Source organism: Dendrobium catenatum, unplaced genomic scaffold (assembly GCF_001605985.2).
Source record: "Dendrobium catenatum unplaced genomic scaffold, ASM160598v2 fragScaff_scaffold_948, whole genome shotgun sequence".
Lineage (NCBI taxonomy): Eukaryota > Viridiplantae > Streptophyta > Magnoliopsida > Asparagales > Orchidaceae > Dendrobium > Dendrobium catenatum.
The window spans coordinates 527,148-548,379 of record NW_021319410.1 but is presented as its reverse complement, the minus strand read 5'-3'; the positions used below and the strand labels follow the sequence as shown (position 1 = coordinate 548,379).

The window sequence follows — 21,232 nt, the reverse complement described above, 5'->3', positions numbered from 1 at the left end:
CGGTGCCTCATCATGTTATTGGGACTACTGAATTTGGTGGGAATGACGCCTCTGGTCTCTTGACTACCCTTGCTTTCTTAATTGGAAGGGCCAACTGTTTTTTGTTGTGAGTTCTTATGTTTACTTGAGGATGGACTCTTCAATAGTAATTTATGTTTGTACTTTAGTAGAGGACTCACACACACAAGCGAGAAGTGGAAAAATCCAGGGTGAAGACCTCAAAGGAAAAAATATCTTGCAGCAGCTTAGGATTTACTTTTAAAGTTTTATGAGCTTCCAAAAATTTATTTTTGAAGTATTCCTCAAGATTCTCATCCTCATTTTTTAATGAATACTAGAGAGATGAGATAAGTCTATGATAGTCCTTTGATTTGAAACAAATTGCTCATAAAATTTTTTGAGGAGGTTGGCAAAGTTATGGACAATCTTTTCAAAAAGAGATTATAATCTAGTAAGAGCTTGAAATTATAAGTTGTGCGTTATAACTAGTAGAAAAGTGCATCAGAAGCTTATTTGATATACATGATGGTCATATAATAATCAATATGCTCATAAGAATCAGATTACCCATCATAAGAATTACAATTATGCAACTCAAACCCTACTGGAATGGGGTGCTAAGGAATTGAATCAATTAGAGATAAGTTGATTTCTATGAGTCAACGATACTTTCTCAAAATATATTGCAGTTTATCCTTTATGACATCATAGGGGGTGTTAACAAGGCAAGGTTTGGACTAGTCCACCAATATTGTTAGGGCATTACATGGCTAAGTATTGTCAATAAATGATCAAACATAATAAACCCACTCGAACTTGACTAAAAAAATTAGGTTCAAGTTAACCCTATACTACTTGTTACTAATTTGGGTCCAAATTATAAACACGTTCATTATTTGGGTTAGGTTTAGTTTAACTCAAGTAAATCAAAATTAACTCAAACAATTTATTTTTTTTTCATTTTTTTCGGGTTCACCCAAAACTCAAAATTAGCTTGACTACTGTTCAATTTCATGCTAAATAGTTCGGGTCCATGTTAAACAACTCATATTCAAATTATTAGGTCGTATTGATCCAAAACAATTGCATGATTTATATAATAAATTAGTTAAATGGATCAGATTGGACTTACGGGTTCAGGTTGAGCCGAATTTGAATCAAATATTTTGACACATATAATAATCAGATGAAATTTGTGTTAACTTTAAATTAAATCGGCTCACCAATCCAAATCGACAACCTAGGCTAAACAACCAAGATAGCCTATTTCACGCCCAATTCATGCCAATTCATGCATCCAATAGTGTTCCAAACGCAACAAACCAGAAAGGACTGTAGTTTTTTTTTTTTTTTGAAAGAAAGAAGCCCTGTAGTTGGGAGAAATTATTAGGTACGGAGTGCGGACGGGAGAACCGTCTGCACACTAGTATAAAACAGTGTTCGATACCGTTCGGTACCACTCGGTACCGCTGGGTACCGCTCGGTACTCTGTGTCTGTGCCCGTCTGCACTCCGCACCTAATAATTTTTCCTGTAGTCGGACCTCACCAATCACAACCCTCGCTGCACGGAGCACGTATAATTAGAGCTGTGGCCGTTGTTCGCAATTAAGAAACGGCGGAAAGGCGAGGCTCTATAGCAGGGCAGGGACACAAGACATCGACTGATTGATTACCTGAGGGATTATCCACCACACCTCGTCGACGTACCCTTGGCGGCCTCCTCCTAAATCCCTACCGTCGAAGCCGCCGACAGGCTGGCCTTCGCCGATTTTTTTCGTCGGATATCACACTAAAAACCCTAGATCGAATTAATTACTGTCTCCCTGCTGTCCTCGCACGACAATCGCTGCAGAAATCTTCCATAACCTAGGATGTTTTTCCATATAGGCGCCTGAAGATCCTCTTAGCGGCTTTTGGGATTTAGGGAGATGAGCCGGCGAGTGAGGAGGCGAGGCTCGCAGTCAAAAGACAAAGATAAGGTCATTATATCCTCTCCGGTGTACCCGGAGACGGCGGAGGAGTACGATATATGCCGTCCCGGTGGTGAAATTGCAGGTGGTCACGACGTGGAGTGGACTCGCCTCCCCGATGACACCGTGGTTCAGCTCTTCTCTTGCCTCAGTTACCGAGACCGAGCCTGCCTCTCTTCTACCTGCCGCACCTGGCGCCTCCTTGGTTCCTCTCCATGCCTTTGGAATTCTCTTGACCTCCGCGCTCATCGCTGCGACGCGGATACCGCGACCGCACTAGCCTCGCGCTGCGCTAGCCTCCGCCGTCTACGATTCCGGGGATCGGAGTCGGCTGCTGCCATTATAAACCTTCACGCTCGTGACTTAAGAGAGATCGCCGGAGATTACTGCCGTGACATCACTGACGCGACGCTATCAGTGATTGCTGCTCGACATGAGGCGCTTGAAAGCCTCCAGATTGGCCCTGATCCTTGTGAAAAGATTAGCAGTGATGCAATCCGGCATGTGGCCATGTGTTGCTCGAGATTGAGAAGGTTGCGCCTTTCGGGCATCCGAGAGATTGATGGCCTCGCCATTGGCGCCTTGGCGAGGCATTGCTCCCGGCTGGAGGAGATTGCATTTCTTGATTGTGGGAACATTGATGAGACCGCCCTTGGCAAGGTAGAATGCCTAAAGTTTTTGTCAGTTGCAGGTTCCCGGAGTTTGAAGTGGGCATCAGCTGTCACTTACTGGAGCAAGCTACCAAACCTTGTTGGATTGGATGTTTCTAGGACTGATATTCCTCCGAGTGCTCTATTTAGAATTCTCTCTTCTTCTAAGAATTTGAAGGTTTTGTGCGCTCTCAACTGTTTGGCATTAGAAGAGGAAGCCAATCATAACCCGCTGGGCTCTAGCCATGCCAAGGGCAAGATACTTCTCACCCTCTTCACTGACATTTCCAAGAGGATTACTTCTTTATTCTCTAGCTCTGTAGGAAAGGAAACTGAGATCTCTTGGAATTGGAGTTCTCAGGGAAACAATGACAAGAGCCTGAATGAAATCATAAGCTGGGTCGAGTGGATACTGTCACAGTCATTGCTTCGCATAGCAGAGATGAATCCAGTTGGCATGGATGATTTTTGGTTGAGGCAAGGTGCTTCATTGCTGTTGAGTTTGGTGAAGAGTTCTCAGGAGGATGTGCAAGAGAGAGCAGCAGCTGGGCTTGCTACATTTGTGGTGATTGATGATGAGAATGCAACAGTGGATCCATCAAGGGCAGAGGCAGTCATGAAAAATGGGGGCATTCCGTTGCTTTTGGAACTTGCTAGATCATGCAGGGAAGGTGTACAGTCTGAAGCTGCAAAGGTGTGGTTTAGCATTGATTTTGTTCACTTCTATATTGATAGAGAGCTTTTTTTTTTTACTTGGGTGTGATATTTATTACCTTGGGTTTTACAGGCGATTGCTAACTTGTCAGTTAATGCTAAAGTTGCAAAAGCAGTTGCTGACGAAGGTGGTATCAGTATACTCGCTGTCCTAGCAAGGTCCACAAATAGGCTGGTTGCAGAAGAGGCTGCTGGAGGGCTTTGGAATCTTTCGGTTGGAGAAGAGCACAAGGTTTACATGCTGGAGGATGTTTAACTGTGTTGAATTTTTGCTAAATTTTATGGCTGATTGATCCTAGAAGTTTTAGAAGTTGTTACATTTTTCAGACTGCCATTGCTGAAGCTGGTGGTGTTAAAGCTCTGGTAGATCTCATCTTCAAATGGCCAACTGGGATAGATGGAGTCCTTGTATGTATGCTATAATTTTTCTTAATAGGCTCTTTGAGATTTTGATACTAAATATATGTATAATATGTGCACAATACATGTATTTAATATCTGATTTGATTTCATTCTATATGATTATACTTAAGGAGCGAGCTGCTGGTGCACTTGCAAATCTAGCTGCGGATGACCAGTGTAGCATGGAGGTGGCAATGGCAGGTGGTGTGCATGCTTTGGTGATGCTGGCAAGATCTTGCAGGGTTGAAGGAGTGCAAGAACAGGTTTCACGAACAAATCATTGCAAACTTTTCCCCCTCTTTGGTGATCCAATGCATTTGTACTATAGTTGCGTTATTTATGAAAGTAACAGCAGGATGCGTTTTATGATAAGCTCAATACTAGTTTTATCTCTGTTGATCATGGTTAATCTTTTTTTTGCTATTCTTGTTAGATGCTGTTCTTTAATGTGTTCTTATTCAATGGCATAGGCATCACCACACTGCATTCAAATAATCATTCCATGGTAGACAAGTTACAGGATCTTCCAATTTGTCAGCTAGTACAATGTTTCACACTTCAATTTGAAGCATTATACCAATTTTGTTATATGATACTTAATTTGTGGCGTAAGGAAAAGACTATTTGATGGGGTAATTTGGTTTATATTATTTGCAAGGTGATTTGATATTTTTCATGAATAAATTTAGAAGCTTATATGGTTTATGTAAGGTTCTTTGTTAGGATACCTAATTAATTACTATTTAGGAGCATATATTTGGTCTGTCATATATTTAAGTTGGGATGTACATATGTAATGTTTGCAAATAAGATGATTAGACACAACGAGTTTAGCTAATTAAGTCTATTTGCTATCTAATTTTAATCTTTCAAACTTATGTATAAACTTATTGCTGAGTTTGCTTGTTTGAGCTAATTTCTTTTGGAGTGTAATTAGTATTGTTTCCTTCATTGGAAAATCTATTGGGACGCTCTTTCAGTAACTTGGTGAATGTTGAATATTCTTTCAATTACAGGCTGCCCGAGCCTTAGCTAATTTGGCTGCTCATGGGGATAGCAATAGCAACAATGCTGCAGTCGGTCAAGAGGCAGGTGCTCTCGATGCACTAGTGCAACTGACTTGTTCTCCTAACGAAGGTGTTAGGTAATGTTTTTCTCATACTTATGAGTTTACATGTCCCAGTTGTGTACATGTTGAATCGTAGTATTGTCTGCATTCCCCTGCTCAGTAAACCCCATGTGAGCTGCGTGTAATGTATGATTTGCAGAACTACAATTGTCTTCTTCATATGTGCATTTGTAGCCGAAGAAAATGGGCTGCATATGTTATGTGAACGTTTTTTTCCATAAAAATTGGGCTGCAGGTTGCACTGCATGTTTATTTATTTGTATTTTTATGGTTGAGGTTCCATCATTCAATGAATTTAGCCAGATGTTTGTTTTGAATTACTTTTTCATTTCTTAACTAATTACCTCCACTCTTCACTTAATTAAAGGCAAGAAGCTGCTGGTGCTCTGTGGAACTTATCTTTTGATGATAGAAATCGAGAGGCAATTGCTGCGGCTGGGGGTGTTGAAGCGCTGGTATGTACTTTACTAAGCCCACTCTCTGTTTGTGGTGGTTATTTGAGAATCAGAGTAAAATGTTGTGCACAACGAAAAAAAGAGAGTGACCATGGACAACTTACTGGCGTTTCACTATTATCTTGCTACTGCTGCACATTTTTCTTACAATTACTGCTTTGCATTCTCACTTAACTTTTATGGAATTAGGATTAAGGGAATAAGAGAAATCGCCTCTTTCTAAATGCCATGTACTTGCACCCATATTTTCCATCTCGTATCATTTGTTTGTTGGCGGGTTTGAAAGATGATGTGACAATTCAAGTAATTGAATCCAAGTTCGTGTGAGTTGGATAGATCTAGCTTAAATATACCTACTAAAGGGAAACTAAGTAATTATGAGCGAGCGGGAAGTTGTCGTTTGGTTGTTGAGGGCTTGATCTGTTGATGCTTGGCATAACATGGTAGAAATTTACATGATATTTGACAGCTGGAAATCCATATTAATGATGAAAGACTATTTGGTTTTTTTATGGTTCAAATTATGACATGTAGGAAATATTTTCAAAGCTTATAAAGAATAATAATATTATGTTTTTTTTTTTTTTTAATTTTAGGAAAGGTTTGAAGTGCCCTATCAAATATATTGTTTTATGATGGTATTTTAGTTTTGCCGTTTGATGGTTAATGGATTGATTTTGGTTGAGACCTATTTGAAATTAGTGGTTGTCAATTTGGATCAATGTTGATGATTGCATGCAAGTTTTGGAGAAATTCAATTGATACTATCAAATCTTGTTGAAGAGGTCAAAATTTAATTGAAATAATTGAAACTCTATTGAAGCTCTGCAAAAATTGCCATATTCGATTGGAATTGGAAACCTAATTGAATTTTCAAGGCTCGATTGAAATTGCTAAATTTGACCAAAACTTAGGGATGCCAATATATGACCTGAGGGTCTTGATTGAATGTTATGTTTGGTGCTATTATCATATCAAGATCATAATTTTGTAGGATCATGTTAAGCATCCGTGTCTTTAAGGTGCCAGTGTTACTTTTTTAATAAAGTTGGAGATGCCATTGTCGTATCGAAAATTAGAGTCTCATTTTTTTTTTAAATTTGAACTTGTGACAAGTTTTGTGGTTGTGCTATTTATATTTTTACCTTCATTTCATTTATTTCCATAAGTGTTATTTAGATGCATAGCTTCTGCAATTTCTATCAGAAATAGGTTTGCATGTTGTGACTATGCTCAATTTTTTTTTGGTGTGCTTATGTCATAATTTACAAACATACAATCAAGACTACAATTGTAGTTAGGTTTGAAAATGTTCTTGACCATACAAATGAACTTCATCAAAAACAATATTACTGTTGGTCTTGATCATCCTACGGTGCTATGATGATGTTTTAGTCATTTCATGTTTATATTTGTAGTTTCATTCTCATTAATATCATGGGCTCACTTCATGTTCTTAGGAGTTGTGGTAAAACTAGGATAATTTTCTTAGGTCTTTTGGTGGAAACTAAGCATGCAAAGATGCTTATAATGCAACAGTGATCATTGAATAATGTATAAATGAATGTTGAATGATGAATTGATGAAATTGATCTCTTCTCATCCCAATTCTTTGCCTCTCTCTCTATCTCTCTCTCTCTCTCACACACACACACACACACACACATATTCTGTCTCTCTCTCTCCCTCTCCTTACTTCCCTCTTACATGACTAGTTGTGCCCCTTCTTTTCTAATCCTAACCACCACCATTCCTCCATTCTTCATCAGTCCTTCATAACCTTATTATTCCCAATCTCCTCCCTCCTTCCCATTCTCCCTCCACCTTAATCATCAAGGCACATTTCTCTACATCCAATCCAAAGCCAGCTTGCTTCTACAAGGATAGTCTCCATAGTCATTGGAAGCTTAAGAATAAGAGAAAGAATCAGTAAGTTTAGCTCACTGTTGCTTCAACAACTACGCTATCATATGAATCAAAGCAAAGTTGTTTCATTCTCACAGGTTTCCTTTCTCTATTTACCCCTTCCTTCAACTTAAAATGTTATAGGTTAAATCTATTTTATGTTGTGATGTTTTTGCATTTTAGATGGTGATTAATACATTTTAATAGGAGCTTTCTTGAACTGAGCATTCGAATCCTGCTAAAACTAACACTGAACCCTACTGAAAGCTCCCATTTCCTTTCCAAATTTCACTGCATTTGTTGAGAGTGCTGCTACATTGCAAGTTATCCCTCTGCACATACAAAATTTCTTTCACATCTTATGTGTTTTTTGAAAATTCTAAATAAAATATAAATTGTTTAATACATTTATTCTGTTGTTCCTATGGGCTATTCTCAGCATGTTCCTCGTATTTCGGTCCATATCTACTTGTTGAAAATGTACTACTTAAATCGTTGAAAACATTCCTTTTTTCAAATTTTTAGCTACTAAAGCCCCCCTTTGCTGCACTCCCATAGAATTTTGCAATATTTGTTGACATTTGCTTTCACCACTCTTTGTTTTTTCAAGAGTAATACCCCTTCCCTCTCCTCTCCAAAAGTGCCTTATGATGAATAAGATGGTTTTTTTTTCACTTTATGTTATGTCAACATGCATGATAAGCACATCATTGTGAGTATTATTCCTATTGTTATCACTCCTTTCATTGTGCTATAAGTGATTGACATGTAAGATCATCATTTATGAATTGAATGTTATATGTTTGAAAGTTATTAGGACAATATAAGCATGTTATGCATGACTATGATGTGTGATTAGAACCAACTTCTCAAGCACCATCATTCAAATTCATCAAGATACCATACATTATATTATGCCCATTCACATGTTTTGTTTTTCGTGGAGTCTGTGTATGGGAGTTATTGTTTTTTTTTTTACTTCAAAAAAGGTTTAGAATAGAAGTGCTAGTCTATTCAATTCATGTCTCTACCGCTGATGTTATTTTTTATCGCTCTTCTCAAATGAGGATGACAACATATATTGCGTTTATCTTTTTTTTTTTTGGTTTGGTTTAGCATCATGCTGTGTCGAACTATTGCTTCCCAATTTCATATGAAAATCTACAATTTTTGGTGGGACTTTATTTAAATGTTTTTTTATTTCTTTCTTTTGTTTGAGAGATTATCTTACACTTGCTTAATATGAATGCCATATTGAATCTTTTTTTTATTTAATGCCTCTAGAAAAATATAGTCTCGACATCATGGCTTTTCTACATGCTCTATTCTAATTAGAAAACATGGTGGAGTATGTAGTCTTCTCATCATTTCAAAGAAGCCTAAATGCTTATGACATTTGAGTGAAACATACAAAGGGAACCACTTTGCTTTATTAATCGAGATAATGGAACCATATCTTTCATCATCTTCCTTGTTTTAAGGTTTGAGCTATTCATTTTCTTTTGTTTGGAGTGTTGTATTGCATTGTAGTTTTCACGACTCTTTTCATGTCAACCACAATGGAGTTTATAGTTGTTGCTAAGGTTGAGTTTGATTGGGTGAGAGGTATTTTTAAAGCCCCTGAGATGTTCGCATTCAGGGCCTCATCTTCTTAGGAGCACCCCTATACTTTCCCTCAGGAAGTGATTTATTCTTTGTGGATCAATTAAATGTGGTTCAACCCTTCATCGTACCCTCATTATAACTGCTTTCCTAAATTAGTTGTCATTAATACCAACATTGATTACCCCAAATTTGATTGCATAGTTATCTATAAAGTAAAAGCTCAAAATAGCCCCCCGACTATCAATAAATGTCCAATTTAGTCCATAGTTTTGCATTGCCCCATTTTAGTCCCTTGACTATTTAAAATTGACCCAATATTGTCCTAGAGCTTAAAGTAGTTAAAATTAACTCCAAAAGTTAAATAGGAGAGGTATTTTAGATATTATAAATGGATGTTGAGATAAAATTGCTGACTTGGCTTATTGGAATTAAATTAAAGAAAAAGTAAAATAAATAAATATATAAATTAAAGAGGGGGAAAGGGAGCACGTCGACAAGTCGTTAAAATCAAACGTGCACGTCATCGAGGGAATGACTTGTATAAAACAATGAAAAAACAAAAAAATTGAAGGCACGCTTACTTACACTTGTCGGTTGCTTGCCCAAGCTCTCCCCCTCGATCATGCCTCCCTGTATTATTCATCTTGCACAAAATGAATAGCGCTGCTGTCTCCGCTTCACATTGGTGACTTGCCTGCAGCTTACATCGCCAGCACAAACCCAATACACGCAAGCTCCGACTGCGTTTGTGTCGGATCCGGTGCACGAGAGCCCCTCAGACCGCTCATCGCCGTTTGTGCCCAACCCAGCACTTCCGAACCCCTGCTTCTGTCTGACCTCCCGTACATTTACGCGTGACCGTTCTCCACCACTCGTCACGTACAACATGCAAGAACTTCCGCTCTGCCTCCTAGGTCGTTCATTTCTCCTACGCAGAAAGGTCTCCAGGCGTCTAGCAGAATGCGTGCACGACATATAGATGGAAGCATCGAGCAGGTATTTTTACTTAAATGCCCCCAAGAAACAAACTTCTTTGGCTCTCTCTCCCATTAATTTAAATGGCCAGGGACCAAATTTGCTCAATTTCTAATAGTCAAGGGATTAAAGTAGGGCAATTCAAAATTTTGGGACTAAATTGTATGTTTATTAATAATCGGGGGACTATTTTGAGCTTTTACTTATTATCTACATATATTGACTTGTTGAGCTGAAAGACATTCTTTGGTTTGTTGGCCTACTTTTTTGACCTAGAAAGATATAATAGTTTGTTTTCTTTTCGATTTCTTGTTAGAATGAAGTGAGGGTAATGGCCTTCTTCAATAAAGGGAGATATGTTGTCTTTGTCAATGCTATTGGTAAAATGCCATTTTTGATTTTATAGGTCCTTTAATGAGAAACTTTATTAGCTTGGCATCAATACCTCAGAGAAGTTGATGGCTATTGTATCAATCATTTTAGATGCCCCATAACTCAATCAAATTGTGAGTTGGTAAGTTACCCTTTGTTTTATTTATTTATTTTTGAACTAGATTTGATTTTTTATTTCATTGATCTTCTTTGGAATCCTCTTTCATAGATGAGCATAGTGGGAAGAAGTCTTCCTTGGTCCCAAAATTTAAGAAGGATGGTTTGGTGTTTCTGTTTGCCATTGAGCTAGCTCAGGATTTTAGGCATGTTGGTCGTTCTCAATCGGACATTAATTTGGTATTAATTTGGGACGAAGCAAGGACTAAGGAGACCAGCAAGAGTTTGCACACCTTTTTTCTATTAACACCATATGGGATAACTATTTATAGAGATTGGCATAAGCATTAACTCTAGAGAGGATTGTGAAATACCTTCAAAATAAAAGGTAGAGAATAGTAGTCTCTTTGTCATGCATTATGTAGCCTTGAGCTGTCAAGCTAGTCGTTTACTTGCAAGATCTGATTATTAATCAATGGGTTTATATCTGTCATTAAGGCTAGATGACTTTCTTGTAAGAGGAGTTGAAGATGACTTCGAATATGTTTGAGTCAACTAAATTTCGTATTAAGTTGGGATGTGGAGAGAACCAAGGAGACAATCAAGAGTCTGCATGACTTGTTTTTTTGGCAAACACCATTTTGGAGAACTTTAGATGGATATTGACATGAACATTCACTCTAAGGCCTGTGAGATACTATTATTAAAGTCTCTTTTTCATTGACCTTGAGCTACAAAGCTAGTCCTTTACTTTCACTAAAGTTTAATGATCAATCAATGGGTTTAAATCTATCATCAAGACATAATTGTTCCTTGTCAGAAGAGTTGAAGATGATTTTGGATAGGATTGACTCTGCAATTTGGTATTAAATTAGGATGCAAAAAGAACTAAGGATATCATTAAGAGTTTGCGTTACTTTTTTTTTTTTTGTAACAATAGTTTGAGAGAGCTTACATCAAGGATCAGCCTTAAGTCCATATCTTTTTGCTTTAGTCATAGATGTTCTCACTAGATATTTGCAAGAGGATGTACCTTGGTGTATGTTTTTTTGCTGATGATGTTCTTCTTTTTGATAAGACTAGAGAGGGAGTTGAAGGTAAACTTGAATTATGGAGGTCAACCTTAGAGTCTAAAGGTTTTCGCTTGAGTAGATCTAAAGCGGAATATATGGAGTGTAATTTTAGTAGTAATAGACCTAGTGAGGGGATTATGACTTTGGGCGATCAAGTCATTAATAAGCTATAATGCACAGAAACGGTCACGATGACACGAACACGACACAAGCACAGACATGGGACACGTTAGTTATTGAAAATATAGGACACAGACATGGGTTAGACATGGTATTATAGTTTTTATATTTAAAAAATAGTGTATAAAAATTAAATAAGTATAATTTTAAAAATAATTTAAAAATAATAAGTCATTTAACTAGAATTTGTGCTTAAAATGATTAGTATTAGGATGTCGAGAGTTAGACATCAATGTCGTTTATCAGTCATTGGGAGAGGAGATGAAAAAAATACCTTCACTGTAAAAAAAAAATGAAAATGAGAATATTCGATGATTGGGTATTAAGTGTGGACATTGATTTGTTGTTGTGGAATAGAAAATAAGAAATTTAGTTTAAATCTCATCAAATACAAGAAATTATATTTAAAAAAATTCATAAAATATTTAAGATAAGCGTGTCGGACACTCCTGTCCAATTTGTATTTTATATTTTTTAATCGGACACGTTTCGACATGTCCGATATGTGTCGGACGAGTGTCGTGTCGGACGAGTGTCATGTCAGATACGGTGTCGAACACTGCACGCCTCTTTGAGGAGAAGTGTCGGTGCATCATAATTAATAAGAGTACACGTTTTAAATATCTTGGATCTATTGTTCAAAGTGATGGTGAAATAGATGGGGGATATTATCAGCAGAATTCAAGTTGGATGGTTGAAGCGGAGGAATGCATCGGGCTTGTTGTGTGATAGAAAAGTACCCCTCAAACTTAAGGGAAAATTCTATAAGACTGTGGTGAGGCTTGCAATGCTTTATGGTGTCGAATGTTGGCCATTAAAAGAGACGCATAATACTAAGTTAAGTGTTGCGAGAAGTAAAAGATGCAACGAAACAAACAAGAAATAGAAAATGCAGTGGAAAAGAAAGAACACCGGGATTTAACGTGGAAAAACTTGAAATTGAAAAAAAAAAACACGGGTATCACATCACACCAAGCAATTCACTATGAAAATTGGGAGATAGTACAAATCTTTTTTCTCTCTCACTATCTCCTTGTATCTCTTCTCTTTTGCATCATTCTTGCACAAGAACAAACAAAGAGATGCACAACAACAACCAAGGAACGCATCTCTTAATGAAAAACGAAAAAGAAAACTACTATGTCCATCTCGCTGCGCTTTGGCGTTTAATTCTTTGTTTCTTGTTTGGATGACATTGTCATAGTGCCGGAGTTTGGAGCGACGCAACGTCGACGTTTTAAGCACCACAGTCCTCTGCTCTGCCTTTTCCCACCAAACTGTAGTAGTGTCGGGGCGCTTGGGTATACAGAGCCTAGGCGCACCTGAACTCAAGTAGGGGGAGAACCTCCTACAAAACCTCAGCGAGCTTGACAGACTGAATTGAGTTGTGAAGAAGTAGTACAACCCGATTGATCTATATAATCAGATTCCACGCAAAACTAACATGTTTATTATGCTATTAACTAATCTTGATATTATACCCTACATTTAAAATATATTATGATTCAAATTTTACGCTAATGATATCAAATATGATGTAGCACTTCTTATACTATGTATTTTTTTGACACAGATCTATTAGGGGATGCATAAATGCATGCATCTTGCTTTCAAAACTTAATGGGTCACAAATTCTTAATTTAAACAAATGTTCATCACTTTCGATGATAATTGAAAATTCGATGAAAATTGATTCAAGTGAAAATTTAATGACTTTTTCACTAGATATAATGAATATAAATCCAGAATCATGGAGGCCACACAAGTTTAAATTCACTCTTGTGGAAAATAAGATTGCATTGAATTTGAGTAAAAATTCTATCATAGCATTAAACAACCATGAGAATCATAAACATAAAATATTGGAAGAAAATTTAAAAAAAATCGTGATTGTGCGGGTCTTCCCAAAAGACCAGCCACAATAGTCACAATACATAATCCTGTATCTGATCACCTTAGAAGGTGAATAAAAGTCATGACTCTGCATTCGATCACAATAGATGAAGGAAAGGAGCACAGAGCCCTTGATCACAACAAAGAAGTGGAAAAGTACAAGTAGTTTCACTCCAATTCACAACGAAAGATAAAATAGTTGAGAACCATAAATTCTGTGTTTACAGGTGGAGGTGAGGTGGAGGAAACATACAAATGCTATAGAAGAACCAAAGAAAGCTACAATTGTAGGCAGATGCAGTAAGGGGAGTTACTAAATGGTTGTTGCAGAAGAATAATCAAAGCCAACAATAGATGGCCCACTTCACTTACTCTTATCTGTGTGTGTCAATTGGGATGGAAGGTATAAGGGTTTTCCTGGAGATGTGATAGTGGCTTATGTAGATTTTGGAGAAGATGAATGATGGTGAAATAAAATAGTTGCACTAGAGGTTTGTTATGCTCATTTATCATTAGTATGAAGTAGTCATTTTTTTACTCTCTGCTTATCCATCCCTGTTATTAGTGATCTAAACCAGCACGTTTAAATAGAAAGGTGGTTTATTTTATCTATTTTCAATCAGAAGACACGAAATTGCCTTGTAACTTTTGGGAAAAGGAAGATTAGTTGGATATACTATAAATTAAGAGGCTCGTTTTAAAATACACCATAATAAACAAAAACAGTGGGTAAACTGCTTTGCTACCTTCTCGTTGATCAAAATTAATCTTTCTTCGATGAATTTTCTCACCAGTAAAATTTAAGTACATTTTGCGATTCAGTTGAAGCTTAGCTTGACCCAGTCACAACTTGTGTTATGTTTTTAATTGTGGAAGTGGCAGAACTTTGCATCATTTAAATGGCAAGGCATTTCGCACATCAGGACATAATGTAGACTGGTCGTTACCTCTGCAATTAGCTTGTAGATTCTATGTGGAGCAATATCATACATTCTTACTCTTATTGCATGTATACAACAATATGGAATGTCTAGTAGGTTAATCTTTCATTTATCTTTATATGAATCTATCCTTTCTTATTTTTGGTCTATCTGTTTTTTAAAAACTAGTTTTTTTATTGCAAAGTCATTCATCTGCATAGTTCTAGTGGTAGTGTTGCCAACCCCCTTGTTAGGAGTTTTCAATTACAGCTTGAACTAGATTAATGGTGTTATTAATCATATTTGTTTTAGAAGTTCTGGAATTAGTGAATTACAGTCCAGGAAAGCAGTTGGATGGTGAAACTTGCATGTCAATCATTGCTTTTCCTTGTTTTCCCTGATTGAACTTATCGTTTTCTTTTTTGGATTTTTGTTGTCCATTGTTTGACATATGTAATTGAAGCAAAGACTAAAATACCGTGAGTTTCATGTTTTTTTTGAGGTATTGTAAGACCCGTTCATATTCTATTCATCACTTCCAGTTGAGCATTATCTTTTTTATTTTATTTTTTCCAAAATTAAGGCCATGAGATATGTTATTTTCACTTGAAAAGTTGTCAGCGTCATTCTACATGATGACACTTTTTTTTTTTTTTACTTAGGCAGTAATCTTCTCATTTTCCTTTATTATTCAGGTTACTCTTGCAAATGCTTGTGCAAATGCCTCTCATGGCCTACAAGAGAGGGCTGCTGGAGCTTTGTGGGGATTGTCGGTGTCAGAAGCAAATAGGTAATGTTAACTGCTTCTTAGGGTTTAGGGTAAGAAAATAGATAATGCTCCATTTGACATCTAATTTTTTATTTTAAAAAGTTCTAGCACTTCTGAGACACGTCTTTAATACTCTTTGGAACCTATATGTATAATCTTGCTTCTAACATGTGCTTTGCACTTGTTTCTCAAAGATCTGTACATCACATTATTTTCTATGCACTTCATTCCTAATCTCTCACTCAATATAATTTTTTAGCCATTGTTGATCAATTGTATTTAGTAAGAAGCTTTTATTATTCTTTTTTCTACATGTAAACACTTGCTTAAGTATGAAATCATAAACATTATGCTTCTTATTCAAAAGCTTATACTTTTTTTGTTCTAAATTAAAGAGTTAATTGTGGTATTTGATTAGATGGAGTGAAAGACCTCTAATATTGGCCGTCGATGTTGAGAGGGCGTTGGTCGTCGATGTTGAGGAGTTGGCAAAGATGAGATGTTAAGTTGTGGGTGTAGAAATTGCTAGCATCGACCATCAATGTAATGACGGCGTCAGACTTTGATATGAAGATCGTTTTAAAATGTTGATGTGGTAACGACATAAGACGTCAATGTTGAGATGACATCGAGCATTGTTGTGAAATCAAAGTTGTAACCCGCCAAAGAGAAATGAGAATGAGAATATTCGATGAATGGGGTATTAAGTGCAGCTGTGCGGGCGATTGATTTGGTGTTGTGGATTAGAAATAAGAAATTTAGTTTTTATATTTTAAATAAGTAAAAATTTTAAATGCAAGAAATTATATTTTAAAAAATTCATAAAATATTTAATATACATATGTCGGACACTCGTGTTAATTTGTATTTAATATTTTTTCAATCGGGCACGTTTTCGGCGTGTTTGACACGTGTTGGAGGAGTGTTGGACGCGTGTCGTGTCAGATACATGTCAGACATTGCACGCCTCTTTGAGGAAAAATGTCTGTGCATCATAGATATCAATTTATTACAACCGTCAATAATGAAATGCTAAGCTACAAAGATCTGGAAATAGAGGAGCCCTTAGATTATCACTAATAAACAAAGAAGTAACAAATATTTCAAGAAATTGCAAATACTATCTAAACTTAATGATGCTACAATAACAGAAGCCTAATACATCTTACATGAGGGAGCCACTGCAATAGCTTCCAAGGAAGCTCTTAATTGAATAAATGAATATTGCAAGTCATGAGATAAGCCATAATCAACTAGAAATGCATTTGAAGGAACCAACCAACTGGAAAACCTTCAGTATGTATGAATAGTATTAAGTATTGTGGGAGTAGGATAGGTACAACATCAATGGTCTTAACCTTCAGTCTTCTCTTTTTTGACTACTTGATCGCTTATACTTCATTGGGGGAAGATAATAGAGATAATTAAATAAGGTGATCTGTGTATGATACAAATGTTTGGGCTTGGAATAATGAAAATATTATTTAGGTTGCAATATTGGCTTAGTGGCGGTGAAAATAAAATTGGGCAGACAAGTTAGAAAGAACAAAGCAGGAGGGAGAAAGAAATGAAGGCAATGATGATGGGTAGAGAGAGAGAGGAATGGAGGAAGCAATGATATTGGGCAGTTGAGAGGGGAAATCATGCAAAGTCTCCCAGAATACTGAATGAATATGTAGGGCATTAGTTGTTTGATAATAATTCCATTAAAACTTAGGTTTATTCGGTCTATTTTTTTGTAAAATAGTTTTATGTTTGATTTGATAGTCCTAGTTGCTATTTGGTTGATATGTAATGAGCACTGGCTGTTAGCATTGGTTATATGCGAAGTTAGGTGAGTCAGTGGATAGTATAGGTTGATGAATACACATCATTGAATAATTTTGGTGTTGGTGGTGGTGCTAGCACATGGGAACGGAGGGGAGGAGATGTATTGTGAAAGTACACTCATGCATTTGTGTTGAAACTCTGTACATTGTTGCCTTTCACCCTTTTATTGTGTTTGAGTTGGGCTAGTGAAGCGTGAAATGCAATGTCTCCCGGTTGATCTTGAAATATACAACTTACTATGGTTTTTTTTTCCTGCCATTAGTACTTATATAACTAGGTTTTTTAGATTGATGGGGGTAGGCTTTCTAGATTAGTAGGTTCAGGGAGAAACTAGAAATTGATGAACGAAGATTGAGGAAGGTGACAGTAATTTGTTGGAGATCAGGAGAAGCTTCTTGGTGGATCTTTCTACTAATTGAAAGCAAAGGTGTAGTGCAATTGTGTGATAACTAGTCTTCTTCATGATGAATAGTTGATTTTAAACTTTAATAAATAGAAAATGGGTTTTATTGAATCTATGAACTTTTCTAACTTTTGCTGGCTTGTGCATTTAGTAATGGGTGTTTTGTTGGATTACTTTAGGGTATAAAGTACTCCAAATACAGGAGTTTTATATTTTTTGGTGTTTGGTTGGAATACAAAATGATGTAAAGTATAGTAAATGTAATATAAAGTGAAGTAGTTCATTTTGAGTGTAAATCAAACACCAATTTTGAGTGAAAACAATTTACATCACAAGCTTGCTTGATTGCCGCCGGCTGCCCTCCCTCCGCCCTCCGCCGCCTACAACCACCGACGACCGCCACTGACCACCATCCTGCTGCCTATTGTCAGCCACCTCCATCGCCGCCGGGTTCTACCATCACCACCCACCGCTGCCGCCAGTCATTATTATTTAGTACTTTACATTCATTACTTCTAACCAAACAAAAAAATTATTCTCCTGCTTTTTTTTACATTCATTCAAACAGCTCTAAAGTATTCATTTTATACTGCATCCATTTTTCAACCAATCAAATAACTCATAATTTTTTAGTGACTGGCATTGAGGGGTGGGGTATTATGGGAAGTGCCAACCTGTCAGTCGATATAATTAAAAGAGTGTCAATGAAAAGTGTGTATGAGGAGTTTTGGATTTTTGGTGGCATTTGAATTGTGGGAAGGACATTGAAAAGAAAAAAAAAACATTATGCTTATGGATTTATGTATCTGTGGTGATTGTTGGATTTTTTTTCTTTTCTTTCCTCATATGTGATTTTCATTCAACTTTGCTGGAGGAGCAGGAACTAGAAAGGGTAACGTCGCAAAGGAAGGTGTAAGATCAACTTGGAGATTTCCCTGCACCTGTAGGAGTGCCTGTTGTTTTTCCTTGGTGACTAGCGCCCCTTTTCATTCTATATTAAATTTTTAAAAGTACTATACACAATATAGGGTTAAAAATTTAAAACTTGTGGTATCTTTTTTGTGACAAGTGATTAGCTTTTGTTATTTCTTAGGATCATCAACAGAGAATCAGGGTTTTTTTTATCAATATCATCGTTTCCTAGTTCATATAATTACTCTTTACTTCCACTCATCAAGTAATGCTATACTTGTGGTACACTCACAAAGTCTTTTATTATTGGATTGATGTAACACTACTTGAAGTATCATGCTATGTTCCTTGTATTGAATTCATTGGTTATCCGTTTAAAAAGTGTGATTGTCATGATTCCATGTTGTTGATAAGGAATTTTTTTAGTGACAAGGAATTGCTTTAGGTTTAGGATTCTAACTAGATGCATCCTAATCCTCTCCCCCACCTTCCCCTTCCCAGTCTTCAAACTGAAATGATGATACTGCATTACACAATCTCCAATATCAAATTGCCAACTAATGAAACACATATGCGACATCATATTGTGACTCATAACGACACAGATTGAGCACCTAATATTGTTGAGATATCCATGAGAGTGATAATAATTTCTTATCAGAAGTAAAAATAATAGTTGAGTTATGAACATATTAGTAGTGCCCTTTTTGCCTTGGTTTATGATTTTGTGGTGTTAAGTGTTTATCTACTAAATGATTGGGCTCAATTTGTTCCCGAGCACTCCACCACCCTTTACAAGTATCAGAATCGATGGTTTGATTGTTATGTGGTTTATGGTTCTTATGGGTCTTGGCTGCTTTTATGATAATCGATCATTGTTGAAGAATGGGTGGCCCCCATGCAGGCACCACATGATTTAGTGAAGTCTTATTGCATAGCACTTCTTGGGGTTGAAAGTTTCTGTTGTAGAGGGAGTGATTGTTGATGTGGAAAACTCAAATGTGAGGTGAAGATTGTTTATAAACATGACAACAGAAATTGTCCCTTTCAGAATTGAAAGTTGAGTTGCTAATATACTTGTAGTGGCCCTTACTAGCTTAAACTTTTGTGTTGATAAATTTTAATCTTCTTATTTATTTTACTCAATTTAGCTCTTGATATCAACTTTTGTCACACCAAATCTGTTAAATACTTTTACTGCAGCAAATCATACGAACAAGGCTAGAAAATGAAATATATGATATTTTTAATCCTCTTAATACATAGATATCCCAAGTAAGATCTTCATAGGAAATATATTACCAAAGCTTCATAAGTTACCACTCTCTTGCATAAATTCATTTCCACCCACATAAGAATTTCCAATTTCGATGGATGTCTTTACTATTGGGGTTGTGTCCTACCCCCCCATAAATATGAACTAATTTGGGATGGGAATCCTATTTTAATACAAGATTTTGTATGGTGCCTATGATTAGTTTGATATCGTGCCATTATTGAGTTTGGTAAAACTTCAATGCTATTTCTGTTCATGTTTTTCTTTTTGCTAATCAATCTTATTTTATCGTAGAAAGATTTTTTTGTTATTGTGGGCTCAACTTAAATATGCAAAATCATTGATTGAAAACTCTCACGGTAGACTTCAATAAACTTTTTAATAAAACTGAATTATTTCTTTTGCTTTTTTTTATGGAAAGTATTTCTTTTGTTTATATGTTTTTTTCTGTTTTTTGGATCCTTCATATTTACCTGATTACGTAAACTGTGTTTAATTAGGCAGAATGATCCTAGTAAAATTAGTTTTTCTGCAGTTGTAGTGCTTTTTTCCTGATTGATTTAGCGCACAGAACCTTACATTTCCAAACTGCTTGGCAACAATAATGACATTTGATCTAGTAACTTATAACAATCCTTAAACTAGTGTTACCATCAAGTGTGATAACGTCTCCTGAATTCTTAGGGGATTTTTCAGTCCAAAAAGTTTAAAGTAATGTTTGCAAATTATTTGAAGATTTAGTTTAGCAGAACATTTTACTTGTATTTCTGCCTATGGAAATTATCATCTCGTAAGTATTAAAGAACTAGTTGTTTTTTCATTAGATTAACTTTTTGAGGTTTGTTACAGATGTTCTTCAAAACTATCTTTTAAATTGTTCTTTTCATTTGAACGGAAAACGTGAATATTTGCCTCTTATTACAATGTACATTTATATGCATTGTAGTCTTGTGCGCATAAAATACTTTTCACATCTATCTTATGTCAATCGTTTGATTTACTTTCTGTGAAATTCTTTAGTTTTCCTTGACTATAAATGCTGCTAAATTGAAGATATTTGTTTTAGTGTTGCAATTGGACGAGAAGGTGGTGTTGCACCTCTTATTGCTTTGGCACGCTCCGAAGCTGAAGTAAGCATTCATTTTTGCTGTTAGTTTTATGACAAACGGTTGTTTTATGCTGTGCCGTTATTAAGAACATTGTCTAGTCCTGTTGTTGTTGATTGTTGAAAACAGCTGATTTTAGGATATCATCTCAAATTTTAGACCTATAGGTTCTATACTTCTATTTTAATTATTCTTTATTATAATCTACCTATTCTTTTTCTTACAAACGATATCCTTTTTGTTGAGATCTCAAGTTACTTATTCTGTATGTCCATGCAATTGAGGAGTCTTGCTTAGTGTTTCAGTAAATTGTACTTAGTCCATGCAACTCATGTACCTCTTAGTTACTCTTGAATATGCTATTGCAAGGAAAACGTTGCACCTTGCTGTACAAACTTGGTGATTGGAAAGCAATTGCGCATCTGGTTTATTTTACTCCTACTTGAGTCTGTTAGCTCTGGTAACTTGGAAGGGCTCCAGCCTCCTGTTCTTCTCGTGTAGTTTTTGCTGAGTTCTAGGCTTGCCCATTCACCTGACGAAGATATTCTGAGTGCATTTTTTCAGAAGTTTAATAG

The 21,232-nt window shown here is 36.3% G+C and overlaps 1 protein-coding gene across 1 annotated transcript in view; it reads left to right on the top strand.

Annotated features, from left to right (window-relative positions):
• Nucleotides 1-1,560: 1,560 nt before the first annotated feature.
• The window catches only part of LOC110106426 (protein ARABIDILLO 1), a 36,653-nt gene continuing 16,981 nt past the window's right edge, over nucleotides 1,561-21,232 (top strand). The window contains exons 1-8 of the mRNA XM_020836332.2: nucleotides 1,561-3,315; nucleotides 3,409-3,567; nucleotides 3,663-3,743; nucleotides 3,869-4,000; nucleotides 4,754-4,881; nucleotides 5,234-5,321; nucleotides 15,057-15,151; nucleotides 20,618-20,681. Of these exons, the coding sequence (XP_020691991.1) occupies nucleotides 1,930-3,315; nucleotides 3,409-3,567; nucleotides 3,663-3,743; nucleotides 3,869-4,000; nucleotides 4,754-4,881; nucleotides 5,234-5,321; nucleotides 15,057-15,151; nucleotides 20,618-20,681 (2,133 nt within the window). The 5' untranslated portion in view covers nucleotides 1,561-1,929. The remainder of the gene's footprint in view (nucleotides 3,316-3,408; nucleotides 3,568-3,662; nucleotides 3,744-3,868; nucleotides 4,001-4,753; nucleotides 4,882-5,233; nucleotides 5,322-15,056; nucleotides 15,152-20,617; nucleotides 20,682-21,232) is intronic.